At 28.9% G+C, this 26,307-nt stretch overlaps 3 protein-coding genes across 3 annotated transcripts; 2 read left to right on the top strand and 1 right to left on the bottom strand.

Annotated features, from left to right (window-relative positions):
* The first annotated feature begins 353 nt into the window (after positions 1 to 353).
* On the top strand, positions 354 to 10,061 carry LOC107169343 (glutathione S-transferase-like). The gene is made up of 4 exons (XM_015519066.2): positions 354 to 671; positions 974 to 1,141; positions 9,039 to 9,181; positions 9,799 to 10,061. Exons 1-4 carry the CDS (start codon positions 539 to 541, stop codon positions 9,961 to 9,963), a joined length of 609 nt encoding a protein of 202 aa, XP_015374552.1. The 5' UTR covers positions 354 to 538; the 3' UTR covers positions 9,964 to 10,061.
* LOC107172553 (E3 SUMO-protein ligase KIAA1586-like) lies at positions 3,130 to 6,547 on the bottom strand. The gene is made up of 2 exons (XM_015522844.2): positions 6,000 to 6,547; positions 3,130 to 5,921 (listed from the first exon to the last, which is right to left on the bottom strand). Exon 2 carries the CDS (start codon positions 5,884 to 5,886, stop codon positions 3,898 to 3,900), a length of 1,989 nt encoding a protein of 662 aa, XP_015378330.2. The 5' UTR covers positions 5,887 to 5,921; positions 6,000 to 6,547; the 3' UTR covers positions 3,130 to 3,897.
* A 10,479-nt stretch (positions 10,062 to 20,540) lies between the features above and the next one.
* Positions 20,541 to 24,925, top strand: Cp190 (centrosome-associated zinc finger protein CP190). The gene is made up of 3 exons (XM_089220518.1): positions 20,541 to 20,802; positions 21,173 to 21,263; positions 22,180 to 24,925. The coding sequence occupies exon 3, from the start codon at positions 22,197 to 22,199 to the stop codon at positions 23,997 to 23,999; it is 1,803 nt and encodes a 600-aa protein (XP_089076644.1). The 5' UTR covers positions 20,541 to 20,802; positions 21,173 to 21,263; positions 22,180 to 22,196; the 3' UTR covers positions 24,000 to 24,925.
* Positions 24,926 to 26,307: the final 1,382 nt, after the last annotated feature.

Genomic DNA, 26,307 nt, shown 5'->3' with positions numbered 1-26,307 from the left:
CCATTTTCATCTTACAAATTACACGACTAAAATTATACCTGTTCGATCATAATATTTTATTGAATTTTTAACTAATCTGTAGACTTACTAATAATGTTATATAGCCCATAGCCTTTATCGATAAGTGGGAAATCCGACAAAAAAATAATTTTTAAATTCGAACCACTAGTAGCTGAGATAAGCGCGTTCAAATTTTTTTAACTCTTCAGCTTTACAATATTAAAGTATAGATATCCATTACCCATGCCTATTAAACTACAATCGTGTAAAATGTACAACAATTTAGTCACCACTTGTACGCAGATAGCACAACGGGCATTCGTTTTTTATCGATAGTGATAGTAGGTACCTATGTAACTACTTTCTATTTTTCGTTTTTATCGCTGAGACGTTGTACGCATAACTATATAATATTATTATTGTAACACACGTTATTAAACGTACATCGAAATAAAACTCAATAACAATTACATTAAATTTCTAAATAATATTCATGTTGTAAAAAAAATTCATACCATACGTTTTCGCACGCCGCGTCATGACAACTTATAAATTGACGTACTTCAACCTAACGGCTCGGGCCGAACAGATCCGATTCCTCTTATCGTATCTAAACGTCGATTTTGAAGACTTTCGATTCGAATTCGAACAATGGCCAGCGATAAAACCTAGTAAGTAATTATTAGTTTAATATAATATAGATAGTCCGATCAATGGCGAGCCTAGCAAAAATTCGTGAGTTTGACACTTCTGGGCAGAAAGTTTCGTCAAGGGCATTGATTTTTCAAAAAAAAAAAAAAATGTTATACCTAATACCTATATGTCTTACACTCTTTTATTTATAGGCATAAAGTTAGGTACTGTAACTGTAGGGACCATATTACGTAGGTGTTATATAAATATCTGTATTATGTAATACAATCGATTTTCGGCGTGATGTTATAATGTCAGATAATTGTTTTTCATTTTTAAGCCATGCCGTTTGGAAAAGTGCCAGTGTTGGAAATCGACGGAAAAACATTTAATCAGTCCATAGCTATTTGTCGATATTTGGCGAAAAAAGCCGGCTTGGCTGGTAACGACGAATGGGAATCGTTATTGGTAGACATTGCTGTTGATAATATTTATGAAATAAGACAAGGTTAGTATAATACTATAATATTATTACCTTAAACGATCAAAAACAGTTTTATCTTATGATAATTTTATTTATTATTAACTTACTAACATAAATGTTGATTAACTGACTACTGATTATAGCTAATAGCTTGTGCATGTATAAAATAACTTTTGTTTTTAATTATATTTAATTTTTTGTAACACATGTAATATATATACATATTATTATTTATAGAATACATTATATATATAATATATATAAATATATATATATATATATAATAGTAATAGCGATCAAAATATATTATCTAAATTAAGATAATAAAAGTACTCACTAATTGTCTAAATATTTACAATTAATCTATATTTCATTGTTTTCAGTTTTTAGGTACTTGTTTGTTATCCCCCCGCCAGTACACCGTATAAAATTTATCTCCCCGCCACTCTTGTTCGTTATCGCCCCACCATATTGTTATCGAGTTTAGCTCGTGATAGATGATCTATTTTGGGAAATAACTAGATTTCGTGAGACATTTTATATCATAATAATATATTAGTACATTTATATATTTTTTTTAAAATTTATAATTATAATTTATAATACATTTTCAAACTTAAATGGCCTCCTTTGTAAATTTATATATATATTTTTAAATTGCTTATTTTATTTTATTAAAATATATTTTATTTATGGCGGGATGATAACAAACAAATATCCAGTTCATAATGTTACTCTAGGTGTGCTATATGCAATATGCCTTTAGACGTATCTATACATACTGGACAGTCTGGACATACCTTACACATTTAGTGAACCTATAAATATAACCAATAAGAGCTGTAATTTGAATTCATTCATGGGTCCTCATACTTTTTTTCGCTATAGGTACTTACCTCCAATTTTTTATTATAATAATTATGTTTGTTCAAAATTTGTTTGCATTACTACGTATATATATAATATGAAATTCTATTTAACATTGTCTTACATATTTGAGTGTTTAAGAATTTGCAAAAAATTAATGTTTGTACCTATATTTTGAGATTTGTAAAAATGTTTTATTACCTGAATGTTTATATATTAAATTTTTCCGATAATCATTAAACCAAAATCATCGTCAAATAAACACTTATGCTCGTTTTTAACCACGATGTTATGTGCATCAAATGAATGGTTTTGCAGACTCTACTGTCTCTACTTAAATATAATATAGTCATAAACTCATAACTCTTAAGGTATAAATGCAAAACATATACTGATATAGCCATATAGGTAGTGAATAGTGATATACCTTTGTGGGTATATAATATTAGTATGTTTATGGTTTATGTTTAAATAGTTCCAAATTCTTATAATAATATTATAGCTAATAGCTATATTGAATTACCGAGTATATTATATTATATATTTTTTTGTACATAATTTTTTTATTATACAATCTGTAAATATAATATTTTACAATAAGTATAAGTGATGTAAGGATCCGAGTTTGGTACTTTTAATTTTTAATTTAATTTTATCATTGATCAAACAAAATATTATTACACTATTCTTGAAAATAAACGTGAATATAACTATTTTTTTTTTCATTGCAGACTGCAGTAATTGTATTGATAATAGCAGTGTTGCCAGAAATGTAGCGCTAAATAAAACCAAATGATGATAACAGAATAACCAGAAAATAACCAGACGCTAAAAAATTAAACAAAAAAAAAAACCAAACTGAAATCATCAAATTGCATAAAAATATAAAATTATTTAATATATACTTTAGACATTTTCCTGATAAATAATTAATATAATAGAAGAACAACCATTTAAATAAATAAAAATTATGAATTAATAATTCCATGAAACTTTTATTGTGAATAAATCATAAATATATTATACAAAAAAAGTTAATACCCAACATATTATTCCAGTTATAACATGACAATATTGTTAGGTACATCAAATCAGTCTTTTGATTAAAACATAATGAAACAAAACCAATATAACTTATTATCAGTCATTAGATAAAAAACCTTTAAGTGCATCTAAAAATTAAAATAAGTACCTAATATGTAGAAATCATTTAGACTAGGTAGGTACTATTATACAAAACAAAATACATTATATAAAATAAAAACAAATGAATAAATTGGTATAATATCTACGTAGTAACTAGTAATTACAAGTGATTATCACAATTCGCTATATAATTAACAATATTAAGGTAGGTACATTAAAACAAACTCGATTAAAACTTTATATAAAACAAAACCAATATAACTTATTATCAGTCATCAGATAAAAAACCTTTAAGTGCATCTAAAAATTAAAATAAGTACCTAATATGTAGAAATCATTTAGACTAGGTAGGTACTATTATACAAAACAAAATACATTATATAAAATAAAAACAAATGAATAAATTGGTATAATATCTACGTAGTAACTAGTAATTACAAGTGATTATCACAATTCGCTATATAATTAACAATATTAAGGTAGGTACATTAAAACAAACTCGATTAAAACTTTATATAAAACAAAACCAATATAACTTATTATCAGTCATCAGATAAAAAAAAACTAAGGTACATCTAAAAATGAAAAGAAGTACCTAATATGAAGAAAACTTTTAGACTAGGTGGGTACTATTATAAAAAACAAAATTCATTATATAATATAAAAACAAATGAATACTTTGGTATTTTGGTACAATACCTAACAATATTAAGGTAGGTACATTATCAGACTTGATTAAAACATAATAACAAAAACAATATACATTTTTATAAGGCATTAAAAAGAATATCATCATATTCTTCTAATATATCATTCGGTAAATTACATTCATTTTTTGAATAAATATAATTAGTTCCAATATTTTTGATAACTTTATTTGGTAATATAAAATTATGGCAACATTTACCATGCCTTTTCAGACCAGATCGTATTTGTAGTAGAGATGTCAATAGCTCAGTTCCCATTCTATTTCTTGTTTTGCTTTTTATTAAGTTCATCTGGCTAAACACCCTCTCTACTTCGGCATTTGAAAAAGGTAATGACAAAGTCGTTAGTGCTAGTTCAGACAATTCTTTTAAGGGATTCTCACCACAGGCATCTGTGTAGTTCTTGACTTCAACCCAAAATTGTACAACATTGGTTGTTTCATTCCACAGTAAAACATTGATTTTACGCCATTGAAAATCGATTTTTTCAATCAATTTGCTCTCATATCCTAGAAGTTCACATAATGGGCTAATTGTATCTTTCACTTGTTTTAATACATTAGTAGGTGATAACATATTTATTTTTTCAAATACTTTAAAATTCTCTGGTAATCTTTGTTGTAGTTGTTGAATTAAAATAGTAGTAAACTTAATACATCTGTCTCTTAATACTTTTTCACCATTAGCGTTAAGTGAGCCATTATTTTTTAGTTCTGTCACTTTATTTTCAAAACTATAACCCAAAAACGGTTTAGGGTGTAAGTGATGAATAAAATTCTCATTTGTAACTGGGTCAAAATTAAATGAAGGTAATACAATTAATTTACCCAATGAGACTACCAATGTCGATAAATCAATTGCTAACTTTGTCTGGTCGACGTTATTGCTTTCAAACAATTTATTCACTCTTTGTACATCAGCTAAAGCAGGTCTCAAAAATAGAAGAAAAGCCAAATTTTGTTCATTACAATACATATCGTATAAAACTTCAGCAGTAAAGCATTTTTCATTTGAACGAGCAAGTTGAAAATGTAATTTAAGTTCTAGCCATTGATCAATTATTCGGGAAACTGCAGATTCAATCGACAACCATCGAGTACTACATGCTCTGACAATCTTCAGAGGTGCATGGCCATCATTCATTGTTTTAAATAAGTCTAAATATGATTGTTGCCGTAAAGATGATTTTGAAAACCAATTATAAGTCTCACTTATCATAAAATCAAGATGCCTTGGTAAAGTTTGAGAGCATGCAAATGATGTAGCTAATTGAATTGAGTGACATACGCATCGAATCAAAATTAGGTTTGGATTGTATTTTTTTAATAAGGCATGCACACCGTTGTTAATACCAACCATAACACTGGCATTGTCTGTACCTATGCCAATTAAATTTTTTATATCTATTTGATATTTCTCTAATGACTTTTCAACTGATTCTACTATAGCTTGAGCATTGCATTCAACTAACTTTTCTAATCCGAAAAATGTGGTTACAATAGTGCTTTTTTGAGTACTGAAATATATTATGGCAATTCCTAAATACTTGGTTACAGAAATATCTGTTGATTCATCTAGCAATAGACTAAACTTATTATTACCAATATCGTCTTTTAAATCAGTTTTGAAAAAAGGATTTAATACATTAATTATTATAGAAGTACATTTTGTTCGATGAAGAGATAAGTTTTCAGCTTGTTTGGACCCAGGAAATTTTTCTTTACATAGCTCTCCAAGATGATCAATAGAAAGAACGGAACAGTGAGCACTTATGAAAAGAGATAGTGAAGCTTCAGTTTGTGCAGTTTTAGTACACGGTGTTACAACCTTTATTCTATTAGCATGGTTTTGAATTGCATTTGTAGAGGACTTATGCTTTTTTGTCGCAGCATGGGTTACAAGATCAGGACGTCTTGCACGAATTGAACACAAACAGGACTTACAGAATGCTTTTGAATCGTCCTCTGGAACTTCCTTTAACCAATCCGCAAATGCTTTATCCTTGAGCCACTCCTTTCGAAACTTTTGGATATACTGTGGTTTACCCATGGTCCAAGTTCACTGTAACTCTATAGGTACTTAACCTAGTTATTAAAAGATTAATAGAATCATTAATAAATTGTTAATTCTTTAAGTTGACTTGGTAATAACTAAGTACTTACTTGAATAATAGACATAGTACACAACTCACAATGCAGTGCATTACTGAATTGCGGTTAGAGACGTTAGAGTGTTACCACAGAATAGAATAATTACTGTGTTAGACAATATTAGTGTCTACTGTCTAGTGAGTAGTGATTAGTGAATTAGTGATGTACTGATAACTGATGTGTAAATCGTATTTCGTAAATGTAATCAATAATCATGAGTTCCGACTTAGATCTAAGAGTTCCGATGATAGAAATACAGAATAGATAACAGGCAGGCAGTATAACCACAGAATCTATTACATCTATTCTGTGGTATAACCGTATCAAAATACAAAAACTAACGTCAATATTATGAAGAAACTTGGTGAAAAATTGATAATATGAAAAATAAAATTGAAAAAATACCAAAAAATAAATTAAAATCTATATAATTTGGTAATTTAAAATTAACCAAAAAAGACCTAATGAATCACTAAAAATAACCAGAAAAAAAACTAATAACCAGATCAAATATCTACCCGACATTACCGTGTACAATAAAACTAGATCTGGTCATTAAATAACCAAGATGGCAACACTGGATAATAGCCATATAGCCATTTTGGTATTGACGGTATAGTATGTCGACTGTCGGCACATTATCGCTGATACGGATGTGTCTATTCTTTGTTATTTATTATTACATTTCTCATTTAATGTTGTTTACTAGGAAAGGTATCAACGAATAATATCGTTTTTGTCTATTTATATAAATCTAAGCAATGTTATTTATTACGTATAACTCGTATAAGTGTAAAACCCTCGTCCAGCGACGCACATTATTTCGTGAACTCGTATTTAGAGAATTAGTCTATTATTTATTATATATATATAATTATTCTATTATGAGGCGTGACTGCAAATCCATAGGTACTTTATATAGTATAATATTTATACTAGGTATATAGAGTATAAGTATAATTATTATACATTATAGTATAAACAGTATTAGATCGTATTAGGGGCGCTGATGTATTTTGAAAAACCTATGACATTTTTATTTTGAGTCAATAAACATGTCCATGTCCCCAACCCACCCACCTACAAGACTTTTTTATAAAACAAAAATAATACTCTTCAAAACAATATGGAGCAGTTAAGGATCTATTATTCTATTCTATGGTCCCTATTTTCCTTAATATCATAACCACCCGCCCACCCCCCATTTTTACCAATGACATTAAATGCTGACAACTTTTGTCATAGGCAAAACCTATTTTTGGCGCCCTTGGATTGTATATAGTCTTCGGAACGCACAGTCGGCACTGTCCCGCAAGACGTTACAACTTCATGTTATAATAATAACAATATTATCTTGATTTTTGGATGGTGAGGCGGTGTCCGGAGGGTAAATCGAATATAAATAGCTCAGAACATAATAATATTTGGTCTACCTTGTAAGCAATAATTGTATATTCTTATTCAACTGTTAACGAATTGTTAACACTCGCAAGTCGTAGTCGTCGCTCTACGTTGAACCTTGAACGTACCCCTAACAAAAAATGAAAATATCTAACATAATATCTAGACAAAAAAATATATATCTTTATTTTTAACTAGATAAAAATAAAAATGATCATCTGAATTTGAATCTAGATAATTGTTTACAAAATTATCTTTATCTTATCTAGATATTATTTTTGTTATATATTATGCTCAACACTGATTTGTTACTGACTCTAATTGTATTATTATCTGTTAGTTAAGGTTTCAACAACCGTGGTCATTATAGGCTACCTACTTTTGAATTAAATACAAGTTAATAGTACCTACAAAATTAACAAAATTACATTATTTCAAATTTTTGTCTCACGTTTTTATATTGAGGAAGTATTTATAAATTGCTTCTGTGTTTTCTTCGTTAAGTTCATGTTAGAGTAAGGCTAGATTAATAATTAATAATGTTATACTTCAATAATTAGTATTAATTAATTAATATGTATATTAAGTATTTTGGTCGTTTGGTCACGATGTAATTGATCCTTTCATCGCAAATGTCATACCTATTATTAAAGGTATTATTATGTAGTTGAGTAGTTGATCCTATTAAATTTTATTACGAGTTAAGCCCGGATTTAATTTATATTGCAACTTGTTTTACAGATAACATATCATACGTAAATCAAATTTGATTAGATATATTATTCTGAATACTATACCAATATACCATGTATATCCAGTATCCTGCATAATATAATTATACATTGTATTTTTTTGAGATTTTATGTGAATGTGTTTGAAAGAACAAAATATTTTGCCATCTTTATTTTATAATATAAGAAATTCAGATTTTAAGAATGCCATGATTTTATATAATGAGTTTGATACAAGTAGATAATCCGGGGACTACATTTGATCAAAAAGGAACTGGCTTAAGTGGACGCTACACCCGCATGTGCTGTCTCCGTCTTACAAGTGCGTAACATTGCAAAAACTGTTTCGCGCGGGAGAAAGGTACAGCTATAACTAAGAAACGAAATTTTCACCACATAAAAAGGAGAATTTTGTCTGTGCAATATCGTCTTTATTTTTTCGATATCACTTATACAAAAAAAAATTCTTATTGTTTTATAATACATTCATTTTGTGTTTTTTTTGCATGAATAACTTTTTTTGTAGTTCTGATATCGAAAAAATAAAAACGATATTGCACAGACAAAATTCTCCTTTTTATGTGCTGAAAATTTCGTTACTTAGTTATAAAATTATAACTGTAGCTTTCTCGGTTCTTTCCCGCGTGAAACAGTTTTTACAATGTTACGCACTTGTAAGACGGAGACCAACACATGCAGGTGTAGCGTCCTCTTAAATACGTGTTGCGTTGCCAAATCCCACTCGGGCGATTCTTTCTGGTCTTCTCCTATTCTATTTGTATAATTATGGAACATTTCCATTTGTTTTTTAATAATAGATTTATATTTTTTAATTTGTTTGTAAGTGGTAGGCAGTTTATATCAATTTTTCTGAATAAATATGATTAATATTATTATTATTATTATTATTTATTTATAGAAATCATGAATTACTATCACGAACCAAATCAGGAAATCAAATTAAAATTACGTGACTCTATCGTGAAAGATTCAATCCCATTTTATTTTGACAGATTTGAAAAGATCGTTTCTGAAAATGGTGGCTACTTTGTAAATGGAAAGGTATGTATTATTTATATATCTTATTAAGTATTAATATTTTAACAATCCTGACTCTTTGTACTTTAATTATTAGTATGTATTATTATTGTTCTGTATTCAATGTTATATTTTAATTTTGTAATAATCCATTAATCTATACCATAAATCAAGTACAGGAGACTCCATCACCTCGGGATTTTTAAAAGTAAAAACATTTTAGCTGTGAATACTGTTTATAAACTATATTCTATTAAGAATAATTTTATATTTCCGTTATTGTAAAAATAACGAAAATAAAAAGTTATATTTGAACGTAAAAATTATGAGTGCATCTACATATATTTAAAAAATATTGTATCCCTACCAGAAATTTTTTTCAGTTACTGCCTTATTACCTTTAAATTAAAATTATTCTACCGTTGAATCATTGAATCATTTTGATGGAATACTATTATATTAATATTATAGCTATAGATATTGTATTATAGTTGCAGGTCCTATCTGGCTATCTAATATCTATTAATCAGTAATCAAATCACAATTTTATTATTGTAACAATAATTTACATTAAAATAATAGTATAGTTCATATTATTTAACCGCAAATAATTATATTTAATACTGTTTTATGTTTTACAGTTATCTTGGCCTGATTTATACTTCGTGTCTATTTTGGATCACATAAAATCGGTAATCGATGTCGACCTTATTGATGGCCGTCCACACCTCGAAGCTCTTAAACACAAAGTCTTAGCTATTCCTCAAATCAAATCATGGATCGCTAAACGACCAAAAAGTCAATGAAAATATCCATAATATTATTTTATATAATGAATGATACTTAGATACATATAAATTATATTAACTATAAATCTATAAATAAAATAATTCTGAACAAATTATTTTGCGTATTTCTGATGATGTATAAATAAATAAGTATAATGATATAGATATACTGATATACATAATATTTATTAACAATAAGCAGCAGGATTCACAATAAATATTAACAAAAATAACGCAGAAAACTGTTAGTGCTAATTATATATTCGAGGATACTATTTTAGCAGATGATTTAAATAAATAAATATAAATATATAAATTATAATTTTAACATGAATGTTCGACTATAGTAGTATTAAATTCGTATCGTAATAAAAATAATCAAACGCTATATAACACTGTTATTTTAACGCTTTATATTATAATCACAATTTAGGTAGGTATTAATGGCACATACGTTACGTATATAATATGTTAATTGTATAGATGTATAAACATATTGATATTTTAAATTTAAGATATTAAAAGTTAATTCTTATGAATTTCACACTACAAAATTATTTACAAAATATGTTCACAGTTTTATCGAAATTCTAACTTTAAACGCTTATAAAAAACATCTAACAATGTATTTTCGATATTATTCAAATTGTGTATGAACGACTCATTAGGAACTAGCTAGTAGCTACCCATTTTTCAAGCAAAAAAATTGTTATAGACATCAAAAAGAAAAAAAACAAAACAAATTTATTTATCATGCTATTATAAATATTTGATAAAAATTAAAAGTATCACTACGGTTATTTATCTTTGAGTTACACCAAAAAAAACAAAATAGATTTGATCGATAACTGGTTTTACGTAAAAATTATCGTCTTTCCATTTATTTTTAAATTCCCCCCCCCCTATTTCATCAAAAGTGATTACTAGATTTATTTTTCTGCCAGAAAAGTTATTGAAGTTAAAAACTGAAGCATAAATGTTGCTCCAAGTGGGACAGCCAGTGCCGTCTTAAGGCATGGGCCCGTAGGGCCCGGGCCCGGGGCCCCGAAATTTTAAGGGCCCCAAATTCACATAGATTACATTATTTACCGAATATCATAATTTTATATTTAAAAGCGTATCTATCGGAACTTGATATTTCTGAATTCAGTATTTCTAGTACATACAAATGTTTAAAATCAAATAGACTAGAAGAAACATTTCCAAACATAATAATATCTTTCCGAATTTTTTTATCAATGATGATTACCAACTGCAGTGGGGAACGTTCATTTTCTAAGTTAAATTTCATTAAAGAAGAGCTTAGAAGTACAATGAGCCAGAAACGGTTAAACTCCCTATCTTTAATGAGTATTGAACATGAACTACTATCAAGTTTAGATTATGAAAATGTTATTGAAGACTTTGCGAATGAAAAAGCTAGGAAGAAACCATTAAAGAGTATTTAATAATTGACAAATTTATATCATGTTTTTTAAAAATTATATTAGTTTTTGTTTAATGAATTACATTTATTTTTTAACTATAAAACATATTGATGTATGAATAATTAATATCTTGACGTTATAATTAATAGGAAAGTATTTTTTGACCGTTTATTTTGAAAGTAAAATAAAGAATAAAGTAACAGAGATTTAAACAAAAATTCACTTTTTACTAATAAAGTGTAATATTTAATAAATAATATGCATTATGTGTTAAAAAATGTATATACCATAATTTAGTAGGTATTGTAAGGCCCCCGAAATATGTTGGGCCCGGGGCCCCGTAAAACCTTAAGACGGCCCTGGGGACAGCAGACACGTCAAAAGTAATTATGATATAGTGTTCTTAGTTCTTACATTACATGTTATAGTAACCAATTTCAAGATATCGGAAAATCGAGAAAATACGATAAGTATAATGGTATATATATATATACCTACAGGGGCGGACTGAGGCCCTGAAGGCTCAGGTAGGTATACGTTTTAAAACTACCAGACAAGAGACTCATGTTACAATGTTTATTTTAAATAAAATAACTTTTTAAGGAACTTATAGCAAAATGAAAAAAATTCTGTAGGTTTATTCTGAACTAAATTTAACATAATAAAATAAAACAAATTACTTCAATATTAAAATTTTTAAACTTTATTATACAACTAAAATGAATAAAAAAAATTTTTTATACAACCAAGTTCTACATAATAAAAAACAAGTTACTTCAATATTTAAATCTTAAATCTTTTTCAATACAAATAAAATAAAAAATGGATGGAATTAAATTTGAATCCAATGATATTATATCATTGTATACAAAAAACGATTCTGAGCGAAGACGGTTTATCTGTCTAGGATATTTTATAGATTATTAAAAATTTTCAAATCTTAGATTTAAAAAGAAAATTTTTTATGCATTTCTAGTTTGAAATAGTTTGCGAATTTTCGTGATTTTTACATATGTTGTCAAAATTCAAACTTTGAATGCTTGTAAAAAAAAATTGTAACTATGCATTTCTTTTATTTTTCAATTTTTATTGTAAAAATATATTATGAGCCTTGTATTAAATTTTCAAATCTTAGATATAAAAAGAAAATTTTTTATGAATTTCTAGCTTAAAATAATTTCTGTATTTTCGTGATTTTTACATAATATGTTGTCAAAACTCAAACTTGAAATGCTTAAAAAAAAAATTGTGACTATGTATTCCTTTTATTTTGCAACTGCTATTGTAAAAATATGTTAGGAGCCTTGTATTAAATTTTCAAATCTTAGAATTAAAAAGAAAAACTTTTATGAATTTCTATCTAAGATAATTTGAACATTGCCGTAATTTTTACGTATTTAGTCAAAATTTGAACTTTAAATGCTTATAAAAAAAAAATCGTGCCTACGAATTTTTAATATTTTTTAACTTCTATTGTTACAATGTGTTAGAAGCCTTGTATTAAATTTTCAAGCTTTTCTACCGAACAAATAAATTTTTATCGATATTTATTGAAAAAAAAACTAAAAAAGTCGAAAAATTAAAATGTCAGTAAACAGCTCAAAACAAATCTAAATATTTTGAAAATTTTATCAAATATATAAAACGCCTATATAAACATTCAGTCAAAATTTCAAGTATCTGCTAGTAATTTGTTTTAGAGTTACACCAAAATAAGGAAATCGCTAAAAGTGAAAATCCAATGTTGTAAAAATTTAAATTTCAAATGCTCATAAAAATTTAATTTGAATTTCCGGTGGAACTTTTATTTGTGATAAAGATTGAAAAACTTGTAAGGAATCTTGTATTAAATTTTTAAATCTTAGATTTAAAAAGAAAATTTTTTATGAATTTCTAGCTTAAAATAATTTGTGAATTTTCGTGATTTTTACGTATTTTGTCAAAATTCAAACTTTGAATGCTTATAAAAAAAAATTGTGACAATGAATTTCTTTTATTTTTCAACTGCTATTGTAACAATATGTTAAGAGCCTTGTATTAAATTTTCAAGCTTTTCTGCCTAACAAATAAATTTTTATCGATATTAATTTAAAAAAACTAATAATGATCAAAAATTTGAAATGCCTATGAATAGTTCAACTTGAGTCGAAATTTTTTGAAAATTGTATGGTGGATAGAATATATTTATATAAACATTAGGTGAAAATTTCATGTATCTATGGTCATTTGTTTTAAAGTTACATCAAAAACCAAAATCGATTTTGTCGAAAAATGAGTGTGCGTAAAATTTCCCGTTTTTCCCTTAATTTTTAGTTTGTTTTTCTCAATTATTTAGAAAAGTATTAAGAATTTTTTACTTTTGACCCCCCAAAGTACCAACTAGATTCACTTTCTGATCGAACGAGGTACTGAAGTCAAAAATCGAAGCATTTTTACTGCCCCAAAACGTGACACAAAAAAAAAAACACACACACATCATGGTAAAATCAATACATTCATCGCTCCGCTCAGAATCTAAAATACTGGGACTTTTTTCTTTCCCCTTTAAAAGAAATTAAATTGCACATTGATTTTGCACCAACTATGCCTGATGGCTTATAAACTTCTTTTGTAATTAGAATTTTTTTTCACATTTATCATTTAGTCTGGTTAAATGAATTTTTCTAGTTTCTATTCCGGAGTTTAAATATTATTACTTGTGAGTTGTGATAACATTCTGTTAATCATATTAGGTTTTACACTTTTATCGTAGTTTGCTTGGTATTTATATTAAATCATTTCTGTTTTCATCACAAATAGGCAAAGCTCAGTGGTTCCCAAACTTTTTTATTCCATCGCGGGTTATCCATATAAGTTATTACAAGTCACCTCACATGTTAAATAAATATTAACTACTTTTCAAACATAGGTGAATAATAATAATAAAATACTCTTTGGGAAACACTGCCTAAGTAATAATTAATAACTAATAAGTAATTTAGTAAATGATTGTAATTAGTAATAACTAATGTCTAATGAATAATTAACTATAATGAAGATATTATTATTTTATTATTTATAAATAATACCTACACAGAATACAAACGTATGTGTGAGTGTGCATATGTGTATTGAATTATTGGAATACAGCGCCATCTATTTAAGTATAATATGTATTTTTAATGGATTTTTAGTGTGTTACCAATAAAAATATTTTAATCTCAGGAAAATAACACGATGGCTTACATTTATACGAAATTCCTGTTTGCCATCGTATATCATAATTCATAATACAATTTATAATTTAAATTTCGGCACCTACCTGCTATGTAGGCAAGTTGCAGGTACTTAAATAGGTACCTACCTAATTATCTGTACAGAACTACAGAGTACAGACGTAGTTTGTATACAATATTTGTTGTAGATATACTGTTGTAGCCTTGTAGGTATTATATTGACATATCGACATATTGTACTATTGTAGACAGTCTTCAATATTATTTTCATATAAATTTGTGATAAAGATATAAAAAATAAAAATAGATTTTACTGATTTGATATTTATTATTTAGGTACTAACAAATAATAATTATGTCGATTTTCGGTCCAACAAAGCGAAATGCGCTGTGGCAACATTGTATTATATATCTTTACTACCCTACCACTCGGCGCAAGAGCGTGTATAAGTGTGATGATCGCACGCGAGTGATATATGTAAATATGTTTTAGATTCTGAACGAAGTGATGAATGTATCGATTTTACAATGATGTGTGTTTTGTTTTTTTGTTTTTTTTTTGTCTGTGTACAGCATAACTAGTCGAAATAATGCTTCAATTTCAAACTTTGGGGGTGGTTTTCGATGGAAAAGTGAATATCCTTGTTGCATTATATAGATCAAAATTAAACATTTTCCAACAGTTTTCAAGAAAATCGAGAAAAACAAAAAAAAGTGACAGAAAAACGGGAATTTTTACGCAAAACCAGTTTTCAACCAAATCGATTTTTTTATATGGTTGTAATTCAAAAACTAATCACTACTTGATACTTGAAATTTTCACCGAATGTTTATGTTAGTGTCATCTATATACAGTTTAATTTTCAAAAATGTTTTGACTTTTTTGAGTTATTTATAGACAACTAAAATTTTCGATTTTTATGAGAATTTTTTTTGAAGTGTCGGTAAAAAAAATTTTGGATAACCAAAAAAACTTGAAAATTTAATACAAGGTTCCTTATGAGTTGTTCTTATTGTAGCTAAAAAAAAATTAAAAATCGTTAGTCACAATTTTTTTTTATAAGCGTTTATAGTTCAAATTTTTACTAAATCTGTCGAAAACGCGAAAATTTGCAAGTAATTTTGAAGTTGAAACATCATAAAATTGTTTGTGTTTATAACTAAGGATTAAAAATAGTTTTCCATCAAGTAGCTATAGAGAAAACACGAAGCATCATTATAGGAAAAATTTTAAGTGCGTTTGAATTTTAAATTTTTAATTAAAATACTTGGAAATGTAATACAAAGTTCTTCATAAGTTATTCTTATATAGTGATTAAAAAATTATAAAAATATACAGGCACAATTTTTTTTATTAGCATTTGAAATTCAAATATTGACAATAATTCGTCAAAACCATGAATATTTGCAAATTATTTTGTAGTTCAATAAATTCATGAAATTGTTTGTATTTATATCTAAGGTTAAAAAATTCAACACTAAGTTTTTCATAAGTTTCTCTTCAAATAGCTTTAAAGGGAATTTGAAGCGTCATTATAAGAAAAATGTTTTGAGCTTTTGAGTTTTAAATTTTTATGAAATCGCGTAACGATAACGATTTATCCTTAAACTAGGTATGTATGCATATCTATGATAATATAAGGTATTATGAATTATGATAATATTGATAACTACATGCAATGTTTTTGGAAAAATTGATTAACCATGCCTTATGCAAAATGCGTCCTAATTGAAAATTTGTTTCAATATGGAATATATGACAATATTTAAATATAATATATCTTAGACTGACAAATCATCTCCGTTCAGAATCGTTTTTCGTATACAATGATACCTATCATTGCATTCAAATTTAACCTACCCTAGTCAGAGGTCCACCCCACCACCTAATGTATACAAATGTACAGCAGAGCGACATCCACTTACTCGCTTTTGTTTTATTTTATGTTTGATTTTAAACCAATAAAAGTGTTTCTGACCTAAAACGTTTTAATAAAAAGAAAATGAAATAAAGAAAAACATCGGTTATGGATACACTCACTATATACTTCACATCGGACAATTCTATTCACTCCACAGTCCATTATAACTTGATATAGGACGAGACAAATATTTTTGATGTTCTCACAAATAACTGCAATAGAACGTCATCATTGCAGGCGTGGATTGGTAAAAAAGGGCACGGGATGCTACATAATTTAAAGGGCAAAGAACAAAAATGTTTGGGGCAAATTAAAAATATGTAGATTATGTATAAAATATTGAAAATACGTAAAAATTGTAAAAAAGTTTTATAGGTACCATGTTACTACAATTATTCAAAGAAAATTGTACAATATTAGGTTAAAAACAAATTAGATCAAATTTTAGATCAAATATATTTTAGGGCAAGGGATGCTGCAGCATCCCAGCATCCTACCCAGTCCGTGCCTGCATCATTGTTATTTTTTTTTTACGTTTCGATACATTTAGGCTTATACTAAGTTAGGTTTAGCTCCCATTATAGAGTTGTTTACTTAGCATTAATTTATTGGATATTATTGAGTGAAAAGTGTATAAAATAGGTGTAATAGTGGAACAATAAATGTATTGATTTTATAAATTTAGAATGATAATTATAAACAAATTGCGATTTTTTTGGTAAACGGAAAACTTGTATGGTCTTTATAAACCTGAAATACTAGTACTATTCTCATAAGTCAAGGATTCCTAAACTTTTGTGGAAAAAAAATAATAAAATATGAATTATTATTTTAATTTTTTTCTTTCTGATAACCAATAGGAAGTTTTGATCTTTGCTCCTGACTTTGTCATAAAGATTCTATCAAAATCTTAATTTTAGGTTATGGATAGTACATACAAGTGTTCATCTTGATATTGTTTAACAACTCTGCGTGATACGACTGATACGAGGAGAATTTAAAAATAATAAATAAAGTATTTATCTACTTGTGTAAACGTGTTTTTATAAAAATTAATCAAAAAAATTGCAAAATCTAATAAAATGTATACAATTTTTATTATTGCCCAGAAATTATATGTATGGGAGTTTGCGCTTAAAATTACCTTTTAATATGCTAATTTATTGCGTTTGGTCTTTTTGGATCGATATAACAATTGCACTCGGTCTTTTCTGGGCGGATAGACCAATAAAATTGCACTCAATAAAATAGAAAATATTCAATGAACGTCAATATTAATAATATTAATTGTACATTATAAATATTAAAATATATACCTAATAATTTATATTTTATACCCATACACGTATAATTAAAATTTAATAAATTAATATTATAATATTATTCTACCTTACGCCTAAAGTATATAATTTTATAAAAATGTGTGTTAATAAATAGATTTTTTCAGTCAATAAAAAAAATTACATAATTATACATAATGTGGTGGCGCAGTTGCAAACACTATTCGTAATCATTTTTATATGTACATATTTTGAAAGTGATATTGGAGCTGTACCGTGGCATGATTCGAACTTGATACACATCATATTAAACATTTATATTTAGTTATTATTTTTATAATGTATATTTAATATAATTAATTCACCATTATAATACATGTATTTTTTTATTGGGAGAATCATTTTTCTAAACTTTTGACTGATATAGTTTTATTGTAGCCTGTATATATAGGTACTATTTTTTTATAAATTATATTTGTATGAATTTAAAAAATAAAATAAAATACAAATACAAATATAAATTATAAAGCTTTTACGACTAGTACACATTTATAGATTGGTATAATTTTAATTCGTGAGACATATCTGTAGGTTATAATGGAAATTCAATTTGATTTTGAAAATATAAGAAATTATAATTATCTATTAGAAAAAGCTATATTTAGCAATTTGAGTGTTCCATATTGCATTTTTATTTTCAATAGCACTCATAAATTATTCAGCGTCAATACAATTCGTTTCTCTAGTTGAGTCTAGTCCATAATTGGTATAGAAATCAAAAACTTAAAACGATTTGAAATTTTATTGTATTTTCAAACCTAATAAAATAATTTAAATTTGACTGTCATGATTTTTTCGATTTTTAATCAATTTACAATTATCTATACCAAACCCAGTGATTGATTCAAAACACTTTTTGTATAATTTACTTAGTAAAATATAGCCGAGCATTTATCTTGCCGTTGAAATGCTCTAATTATTTGCTATAAATTGATTGCTATTGAATTCTCATTTAAAGAAAAACGCCCGTATTATAGGCAAACATACACGCTCGTTTAAATGGTACGCTTGGATTTCTTTTAATACATTTATTCCTAAACGGACGTTCACGCTTTTAAAAACCACTCATACAAAAGGTCCGTAACGCATAATATATATTATCTATATTTGAATATTTATGCATCTATATGTTTAATAATGGCTGATTGTCATGACTCATAAGAAAATACTAAATAATATAGTTTAATTGAAAAAAAAACATTTTAATATAGGTAGCAGGTAAGACAACATTAATAATTATTTAAATGTAACAATTTTAGTTTGTTTAATATACGACTCGTCTCTATTAAAAGTTACATTGCAACGTGTGAAACATTTTTAGATATTTAGATGCTTATAAAATAACTAATAACTTTAACCGATATATCAACACAATTAGTTACAATTAATGTAGAAACATCCACGTTATGTAACTTTGATACAGGCTGTACCATACAGCTGTATAGCTCAATAGTAAATACCAGCTAGTAGCTACTGACCATTGGCGTGTCCACGGGGGATGCAGGGTATGCACCTGCACCCTCTGCGATTTCAAGTGGCACCATGAATTAAGAAAAATTGTTCAAAAAAGGGGGCTAGGGCCCATTAGCCCCTTGGGTACGCACCAGGTTGCACCCTCTGCGTCAAAGGTCTAGACACGCCTATGCTACTGACTACTGTAAAATCCCTTCATATTGAACCATTAGAGTACTTGACTGCGACAGAAGGCCTATCTAAAGTCAAATACAGACACAAAGCGGGCTGTTCGCGCGATCTCTGTAAAATAATACAACCGGATCGCTGCCCACTGCGGCACTGCGGTCTGCGTACCCCGCGACAGCTTGACCAGCCTGTCGACCCGATATCTGTTTGACCGCGCCTTAAGTTTGAGCGGTATTGCTAAAGAACGAAAACATTATGAAGTGTGCGGAACGTTCACTAAAAAAATGAATTCGATCACGTTCAGTCCTTAAAAAAGGAACTTGTTCACGTCCACGTTCGTGTTTTTTTCAAACGAGCGCGTTCACATTCATGTTCTTTGAAAAAATGAACGCGTTAATTAGGTAGCTCATTTAATTTATTTTTTTTATAAATAGTTTACCAGAACATTTTTTGTCATATTATTTGGAACTCACATAGCACGTTCTTACATATTCGACTATATTTGTAATAGGTACTATCATTGATTTTATTTTTTGAATAGTAAACGCGCTTAACGCACCTGGCACGTTTTAATAGTCAACCAATCGCCGGTTTCTAAGTTTATGCACGATGATTGTGTATTTGTGTACGAAAAAAACATGGGAATTTTTTGATTCTTAAAATATATAGTCATAGCACGTTATTCCGCAAAGACATGAAAATTGAAAAAATGTTACATATCACGTTTTCCCGCCCATCCTTCAATTTTAATCTATATTTTCAGTATTAATTGCCGTTTGGATACGATAATATTACTTGCCGACAAGCGACACTCGCCTATCGGAGACTGCTCAGCGCTTGACCGCGGTGCGGTCGAGTCTTTAGTCTAGCGCCGCGCTCAAAGTAGTTGACGAACGACGATGATAACGAACCCAGGTGGCGGCGGCCGAACCGTACTGTGCATCGAATAATGATCAGCCGTGTGGTAGCACTGCGGTCGCAAGCAAACGACCGCTTCGCTTCGCCGCGTCGTCGTCGCCGCCGCCGTCATCGGCAGGTGGCGCGTCGTAAGCAGTAAGCCCGTCCGCAGTGTATCCCAATGGCTGCCCCGATCGTTCGACCGTCGCATTAGCCGTCGCCGCTCAATGATCCGTTTGCTCAAGCCGTTTTTAGTTTTAGCGATGTCACCGATCTGTCGTTAGAAGCGCTAATTTCTCGACCGTCGTCCGTTTCCCGCGGCCCACGAACAGCAACGACGATTAATAAACACACGAATTGGACACGTCCCGTCGCCCAACGACGCACGCACCGGGACGCTCAGCACTATCTCGTGGTAAGCGCTCGATCGGTCGGTCTGTTGCTTGTTTGTTACAGCCGTCGCATTCTGTTTGACTAATATATTAATAATAACACAGTAAAAATCCAAGTCGCCGTCGTTAGTTTTTACGCGTGCCGCTCTATGTGCACAGGAACGCGACGGCGGCGAGCCGTTAACGGCTGTGGCGTCGAAGCTCGACGACAACAACAACAACAACAATAATTTTACCCGTCGACGTACTCTGGCGGCTACTTGGACGGCCGCGGACGAGATGACGAGCAGAGACGATGGCGGTTTCGTCGTACCGGTCGGACTGACCGTCGTCTTGGCTCGTCGTCTCCACCGCCGATGACCGGCATGTACTAATTGTTATCGTGTTTTACAGATCGTCACCGAGCTCTGAACAACCAGGTATAAGAAGTTACCTCCAGACAGACTTTTTGAACGACAAGCTGTGTAACGTCTGACCGTTGTAGGTGAGTTATAAGTACTTATCATTGCAATTAACACAGGAACTTGTCTTTGATCATACCTAGTGTAGATATAAATTACCAAAACATAAAAAAAAAAAATGTTGAATTTCTATATCTGGTCAGGTCATATATGTTTATAAACTATCTAGTTCAAATCCAATTGAATTTAAGTAGGTATATGATTAGAATGACTAAATGCCGTTAAGAGGACGCCAAACCCGCATGTGTTGTCTCCGTCGTACAAGTGCGTAGCATAGCAAATTTTACGCACAGCAGATCATGTTTATCTCCGTTATTTTAAAATTTAGAGTGAATTGACCTATTATAAAAATTAAAGGCAAGATTATTACCGAGTGCATCTCATAGGCTTTTTATTATATTTTAATTTTAAGCCGATTTATGAGTATTTTTAGATATAAAAATTATTTACAATTTTAAAATACTCATTACTCGCTTTAAAATTAAAATATAATAAAAAGCCTATGAGATGCACTTGGTAATAATCTTGCTTTTAATTTTTATAATAGGTCAAGTCTCTCTAAATTTTAAAATAACGGAGATAAACGTGATATGCTGAGTGTAAAATTTGCTATGCTACGCACTTGTACGACGAAGACAACACATGCGGGTGTGGCGTCCTCTTAACAATATTTTTGATTTGTAATAACTAGGTAAACCAAAATTTTATAAATTGATTTGGTTCGTGTTTGATGGTAAAACATAGTCTTAAATAATTTAATTATCAAATCAATTGCACAAATGTTTTAATTAGGACTACATACCAATAAAAATTTTATATTATTGAATAATGTAATAAAATTGATTAAAATATAAGGTCATATAAAAACATTTAGGCTATTAGCAATTCTTAAAATGTTTATACTTCAAAAATTGATTAAAATAAATGTTTAATTTTTAGATTATTCGTCAGCAACAATGTCGGTTCCTAGTCAATTGAAAATTGACAACTGGGGTAATTTCTTCATGCAGCGTCTCAACAACTTGGCCAAAAAAGATGAATACTGCGATTATACCATTCGTTCAGTGTCAAATGAATCTTTTAAAGTCCATAGAGTCGTTTTAAATACATGTTCAGATTATTTTGTTTCTCACCCGAGTACTGACAAAACAATGACAATGCCTGGACATCTGGACTTTGATGCAGTTAAGAGTGTTATCATGTTTATGTATACCGGACAACTTCATTTCACTGAAGACAGTCGTATGAGTTTAATCGAAGTAGCTGACATGTTACAGGTTACTGTGTTACTAAAGCTCCTGGAGTCACAGAATGGAGCAAACAAATTAACTCCTAAGTATCACTCTCCACAAGCTTCAACATCTAGAACTCATTCAGCAATCGCACTAAATCAATACAGACCTGCGAAGAAACCAACCACTCAAACTAGTATGACCATTAGATCACCACCAGAACATACACCGGCATCTACTTTTATTAATACAATGAAAGTGAAAGATGTTTTGAGTGAAAATAAACCAATGCGGTTTGAATGTGATGCCAATGACGTACCTGAGTTTATAGAACAAACTTTTGAATTACCCAAGTATGATAGTGCGCCATTAATTAAACAAGAAAATTGTGATAGTGCAAAGGCCATGCTCAAAAGAGCTTCCAATGGAGAATTGATTGATAAGAGCATGGACAAGGGTCATAAAACCCAAGTCATTAAATGTGAGGCTCAAAATATATTATCGCCAGCAGGCAAGAAATTGAAAATTGTCAGTGATACTGACCCAGAGAACACCAATAGCAAAGTAGTGCAAGAAATCTTAAAGAAATACCCACATTTATTGCAAAGTAAAGGTAACATAAAATTGAAAATTATGTCTAGTACTAATCAAAGCCAGTTTGAAAGTATAATTATTAACACTCCTAATTCAGTGGAGAAAATTTTACCAGCTGGGAGTGGTGTTAAAAAACCAATTACCACTCACAAAGTCAAGCCAGATATCATGAACATAGTTGGACCTTGGTCCTGTAATCTTTGTGGAACCGACACCAATCCATTGAAATTAGATTCTTATTTTATTTATCGGAGACATTTGGTAGAAAAACATAATGAGAAAGAAGACACTAGAGTTTGTGAACACTGTGGACACTTTTCTGTACGTAAGAGCCTGCAAGTACATCACATGTACACAAAACACAATATTCAACCGCCTGCTGATTTCAAGTTTCCTCAGTGTGACGATTGTGGATTTATTGCAACGACTGAAGTTCATTTAAAACGACATAAGAGTTTGGAAAAATGTGGCATTAAACCACAACCTAAAACAGAATATGGAAATTATACGTGTACTGAGTGTGATAGGACTTTCCGTTCAAGTTTGATGCTCAAAGGACATTTGAGAAATTTTCACAAAGTCGATAACATTATCCCATCGACTTCATCAACCAAAGAGCTATTGATTTCTGTTATTGATAATATACCACCTGGGGCTAAAGTTTTAGCTGAAAATAATATTATAAACGAAACTGTTGATCTAGAAAAAGGTGAAGAAGTGATATATAGTGAAGAAACTACAGAAGTAGAAACTGTGACACTAGAAGATGCTGAACAGGTACTTAAAGAAAATGATGATGATTGTAAATCTACCGTACCAGTTGACCTCACAGAAGAGTGGGATGATTTTGATGATGTAGATACAAACAAAAATGAAGAATCCGACAAAGAAGACAACAGAGATGCTAAACCTTGTAGAATAGAATTAGAGTGAGTCAAATACAAAAATATATTGTACTAGTATTCAGAATATTGTTTAATATTTACTGTAATAAAATGTAGTATTTGAAATCATTCAATACCATATTTATTTTAAAATATGTATTCGTACATATCTTTTAGTTAATGTAAATAAAACACTTGACTGGATATTATATTGGTAATAAAGTTTAAGAAAAAAATTAGCAATTATTTATTTATAATTTTACTTACATAATTATTATTTACCATTTAGAGCTTGATATTAAATTATGAATCTTAATTTATTAGATACCTTTGTAGTGAATGATACCAAGTTTTTTTTTTGTCGTTGATTATAGTATTAGGCATATTTAATTATGTAAAAATTATTTTAATATCATACTACACAATATATGTATAATATATTGTGTACTTGTGTAATACATTAAAATAATGCAATTGACATAGCTTTCATGAATTAAAGCGATGGTATTCCACAGTATTAAAATAATTTTCAATAAATTGAAGTTTAAACGTATCAAAAAATGTGATATTTTTGTATATTTATAAAATGTATTGCTTGCCTATATTATTATATTACTTAATTTAGCAATTTGACATAAATATGGTTGTAAATCATAAAGTTAAAAGAAAAAAGTAAATATTTTAGTACAATCAAAATTATTACCTATGACAATTATTAAAAAAATAATAATTTATTATTAATGTTATTATTACTTATTATTATTATTATTATTTGAACTTACCTCAAGGTTACTAACAATTTTTCAGCAGGAGCTATACTTTGACGAAAATTTGTGTCTTGTGATCTTATTGCCACACCTCCAATTTCATTTAATATTAAGTCAATAGTAGTTGAACTCATGTTAGTGAAATTTTTAAATTCTAACTCATCTTTACAGAATTCAGTCAAAAAATTAAAAATTGTATTATTTTCCATATACGTTTTTTATTTATTTTGTGCACCCAAATTGTACGTTTACGATTATTTTCATTTATTTCACTATTTAACAAAAATTGCCACAAAAGCAGTATAACAAGAACAACTACATCATATCTTTATCAGAGCTCATCTTAACGACTAGTGTATAAAACCAAAAATGAATGGGAAATTATTTTGTCTTGTTCGGTTATTTTTTGTCAGTATGAATGAGATTTGTTCGGAGCCGTTTGAAACAAAATATTTCGACAAGCTCGGAACAGTTTTACTCTTTCAGTGTGCGCTCGGCCCGGCCTAAGAGAGAGGTCGTAAATTATTGTGATGGTAGCAAATCAGATCGAGTTATTAGTACTTTGGAAGAGTGAAAAGAAATTTTTGCCACCTTATCATTATTAAAAAATGTTAAATATAAGACTTTGAAACAATTGAAATATTCCACTAGGTAACTACCTACCTAGGCTATCTATATGGTATAATATATTATTTTAACTTATATTAATTTCTATAAAAAATGTAACTAATATTTTTTTACGCAATTTTGCAGTGAATACTTTGTGAACAATTTTATAAAAACACAAAAATCTGTTCAGAACCACCTCGGTTCACGGTACTTAAATTACATTATTCTTTTATAATGACGAGGAACAATCGACACTTTTATAGGTATCTACTTTACAGCATACCAAATTCACCTAATTCACCTAATTTTTTTGTATTATTAATTGTTATTACCTATTGTAAGTATCATTATTTATTATATACCAATTCGTTTTGAATTTGTGATGACACACATTTACGTATTCTAAACATTTGTTTCAAAAACTTTTATGACTTTTTCAAATTTATTTCGGAACATGCACGGTTGGTTTGTTATCGTTTTCCGTTGGATAAATAATCCATCACAACAGTAAGCAAAATTCAAAATGTCCTTTGCGGGTAGATATGTGGAGAAGGGAGTGAAAAGCAATTTATAGAAGTATTTTTCTGCGATACAACGGCGGAGGCACGTGTGACATTTGCATATAGCGTGGCTGTATTGCTATTGGAAAAATCAAATGAATTCTGTTAAAAAAGGTCCGAATATTGAAATGATAGAAAATTACGCTAAAGAAATACATAAATAACTATATACAAATCATTTCTAAAATCAAATCGGATATTTACTGCACTGCATATGGTACATAATAATATATTATATAGTAGGTACCAATCATTTTTGTTAAAAAAAAAAAAAATTGTGTAAAAATATAAATTCTAGTCATATTATAATATTTCATGGTGACTGCGTGAAGGCATCTCCCATTCATATAGTTATTCAATAATTTGCAGTATTTTTTTTTTTTAATAGATACCTACCTATATGTGTTTTATGAAAAAAAAA

Source organism: Diuraphis noxia, unplaced genomic scaffold (genome assembly GCF_037042655.1).
Source record: "Diuraphis noxia isolate RWA-SAM2 unplaced genomic scaffold, SU_Dnox_SAM2 contig0002, whole genome shotgun sequence".
Taxonomy (NCBI): domain Eukaryota; kingdom Metazoa; phylum Arthropoda; class Insecta; order Hemiptera; family Aphididae; genus Diuraphis; species Diuraphis noxia.
The sequence above is the reverse complement of the archived record's forward strand: the minus strand, read 5'-3'. Positions and strand labels throughout refer to the sequence as shown.

Coding starts and splice junctions, on each gene's coding strand:
- LOC107172553 (XM_015522844.2), bottom strand. CDS start 5,886: ATGGGTAAACCACAGTATATCCAAAAGTTTCGAAAGGAGTGGCTCAAG.
- Cp190 (XM_089220518.1), top strand. CDS start 22,197: ATGTCGGTTCCTAGTCAATTGAAAATTGACAACTGGGGTAATTTCTTC.
- LOC107169343 (XM_015519066.2), top strand. CDS start 539: ATGACAACTTATAAATTGACGTACTTCAACCTAACGGCTCGGGCCGAA. Junction 1,142..9,038: donor TATTTATGAAATAAGACAAG/GTTAGTATAATA, acceptor ATTTATTTATAG/AAATCATGAATTACTATCAC. Junction 9,182..9,798: donor GCTACTTTGTAAATGGAAAG/GTATGTATTATT, acceptor TATGTTTTACAG/TTATCTTGGCCTGATTTATA.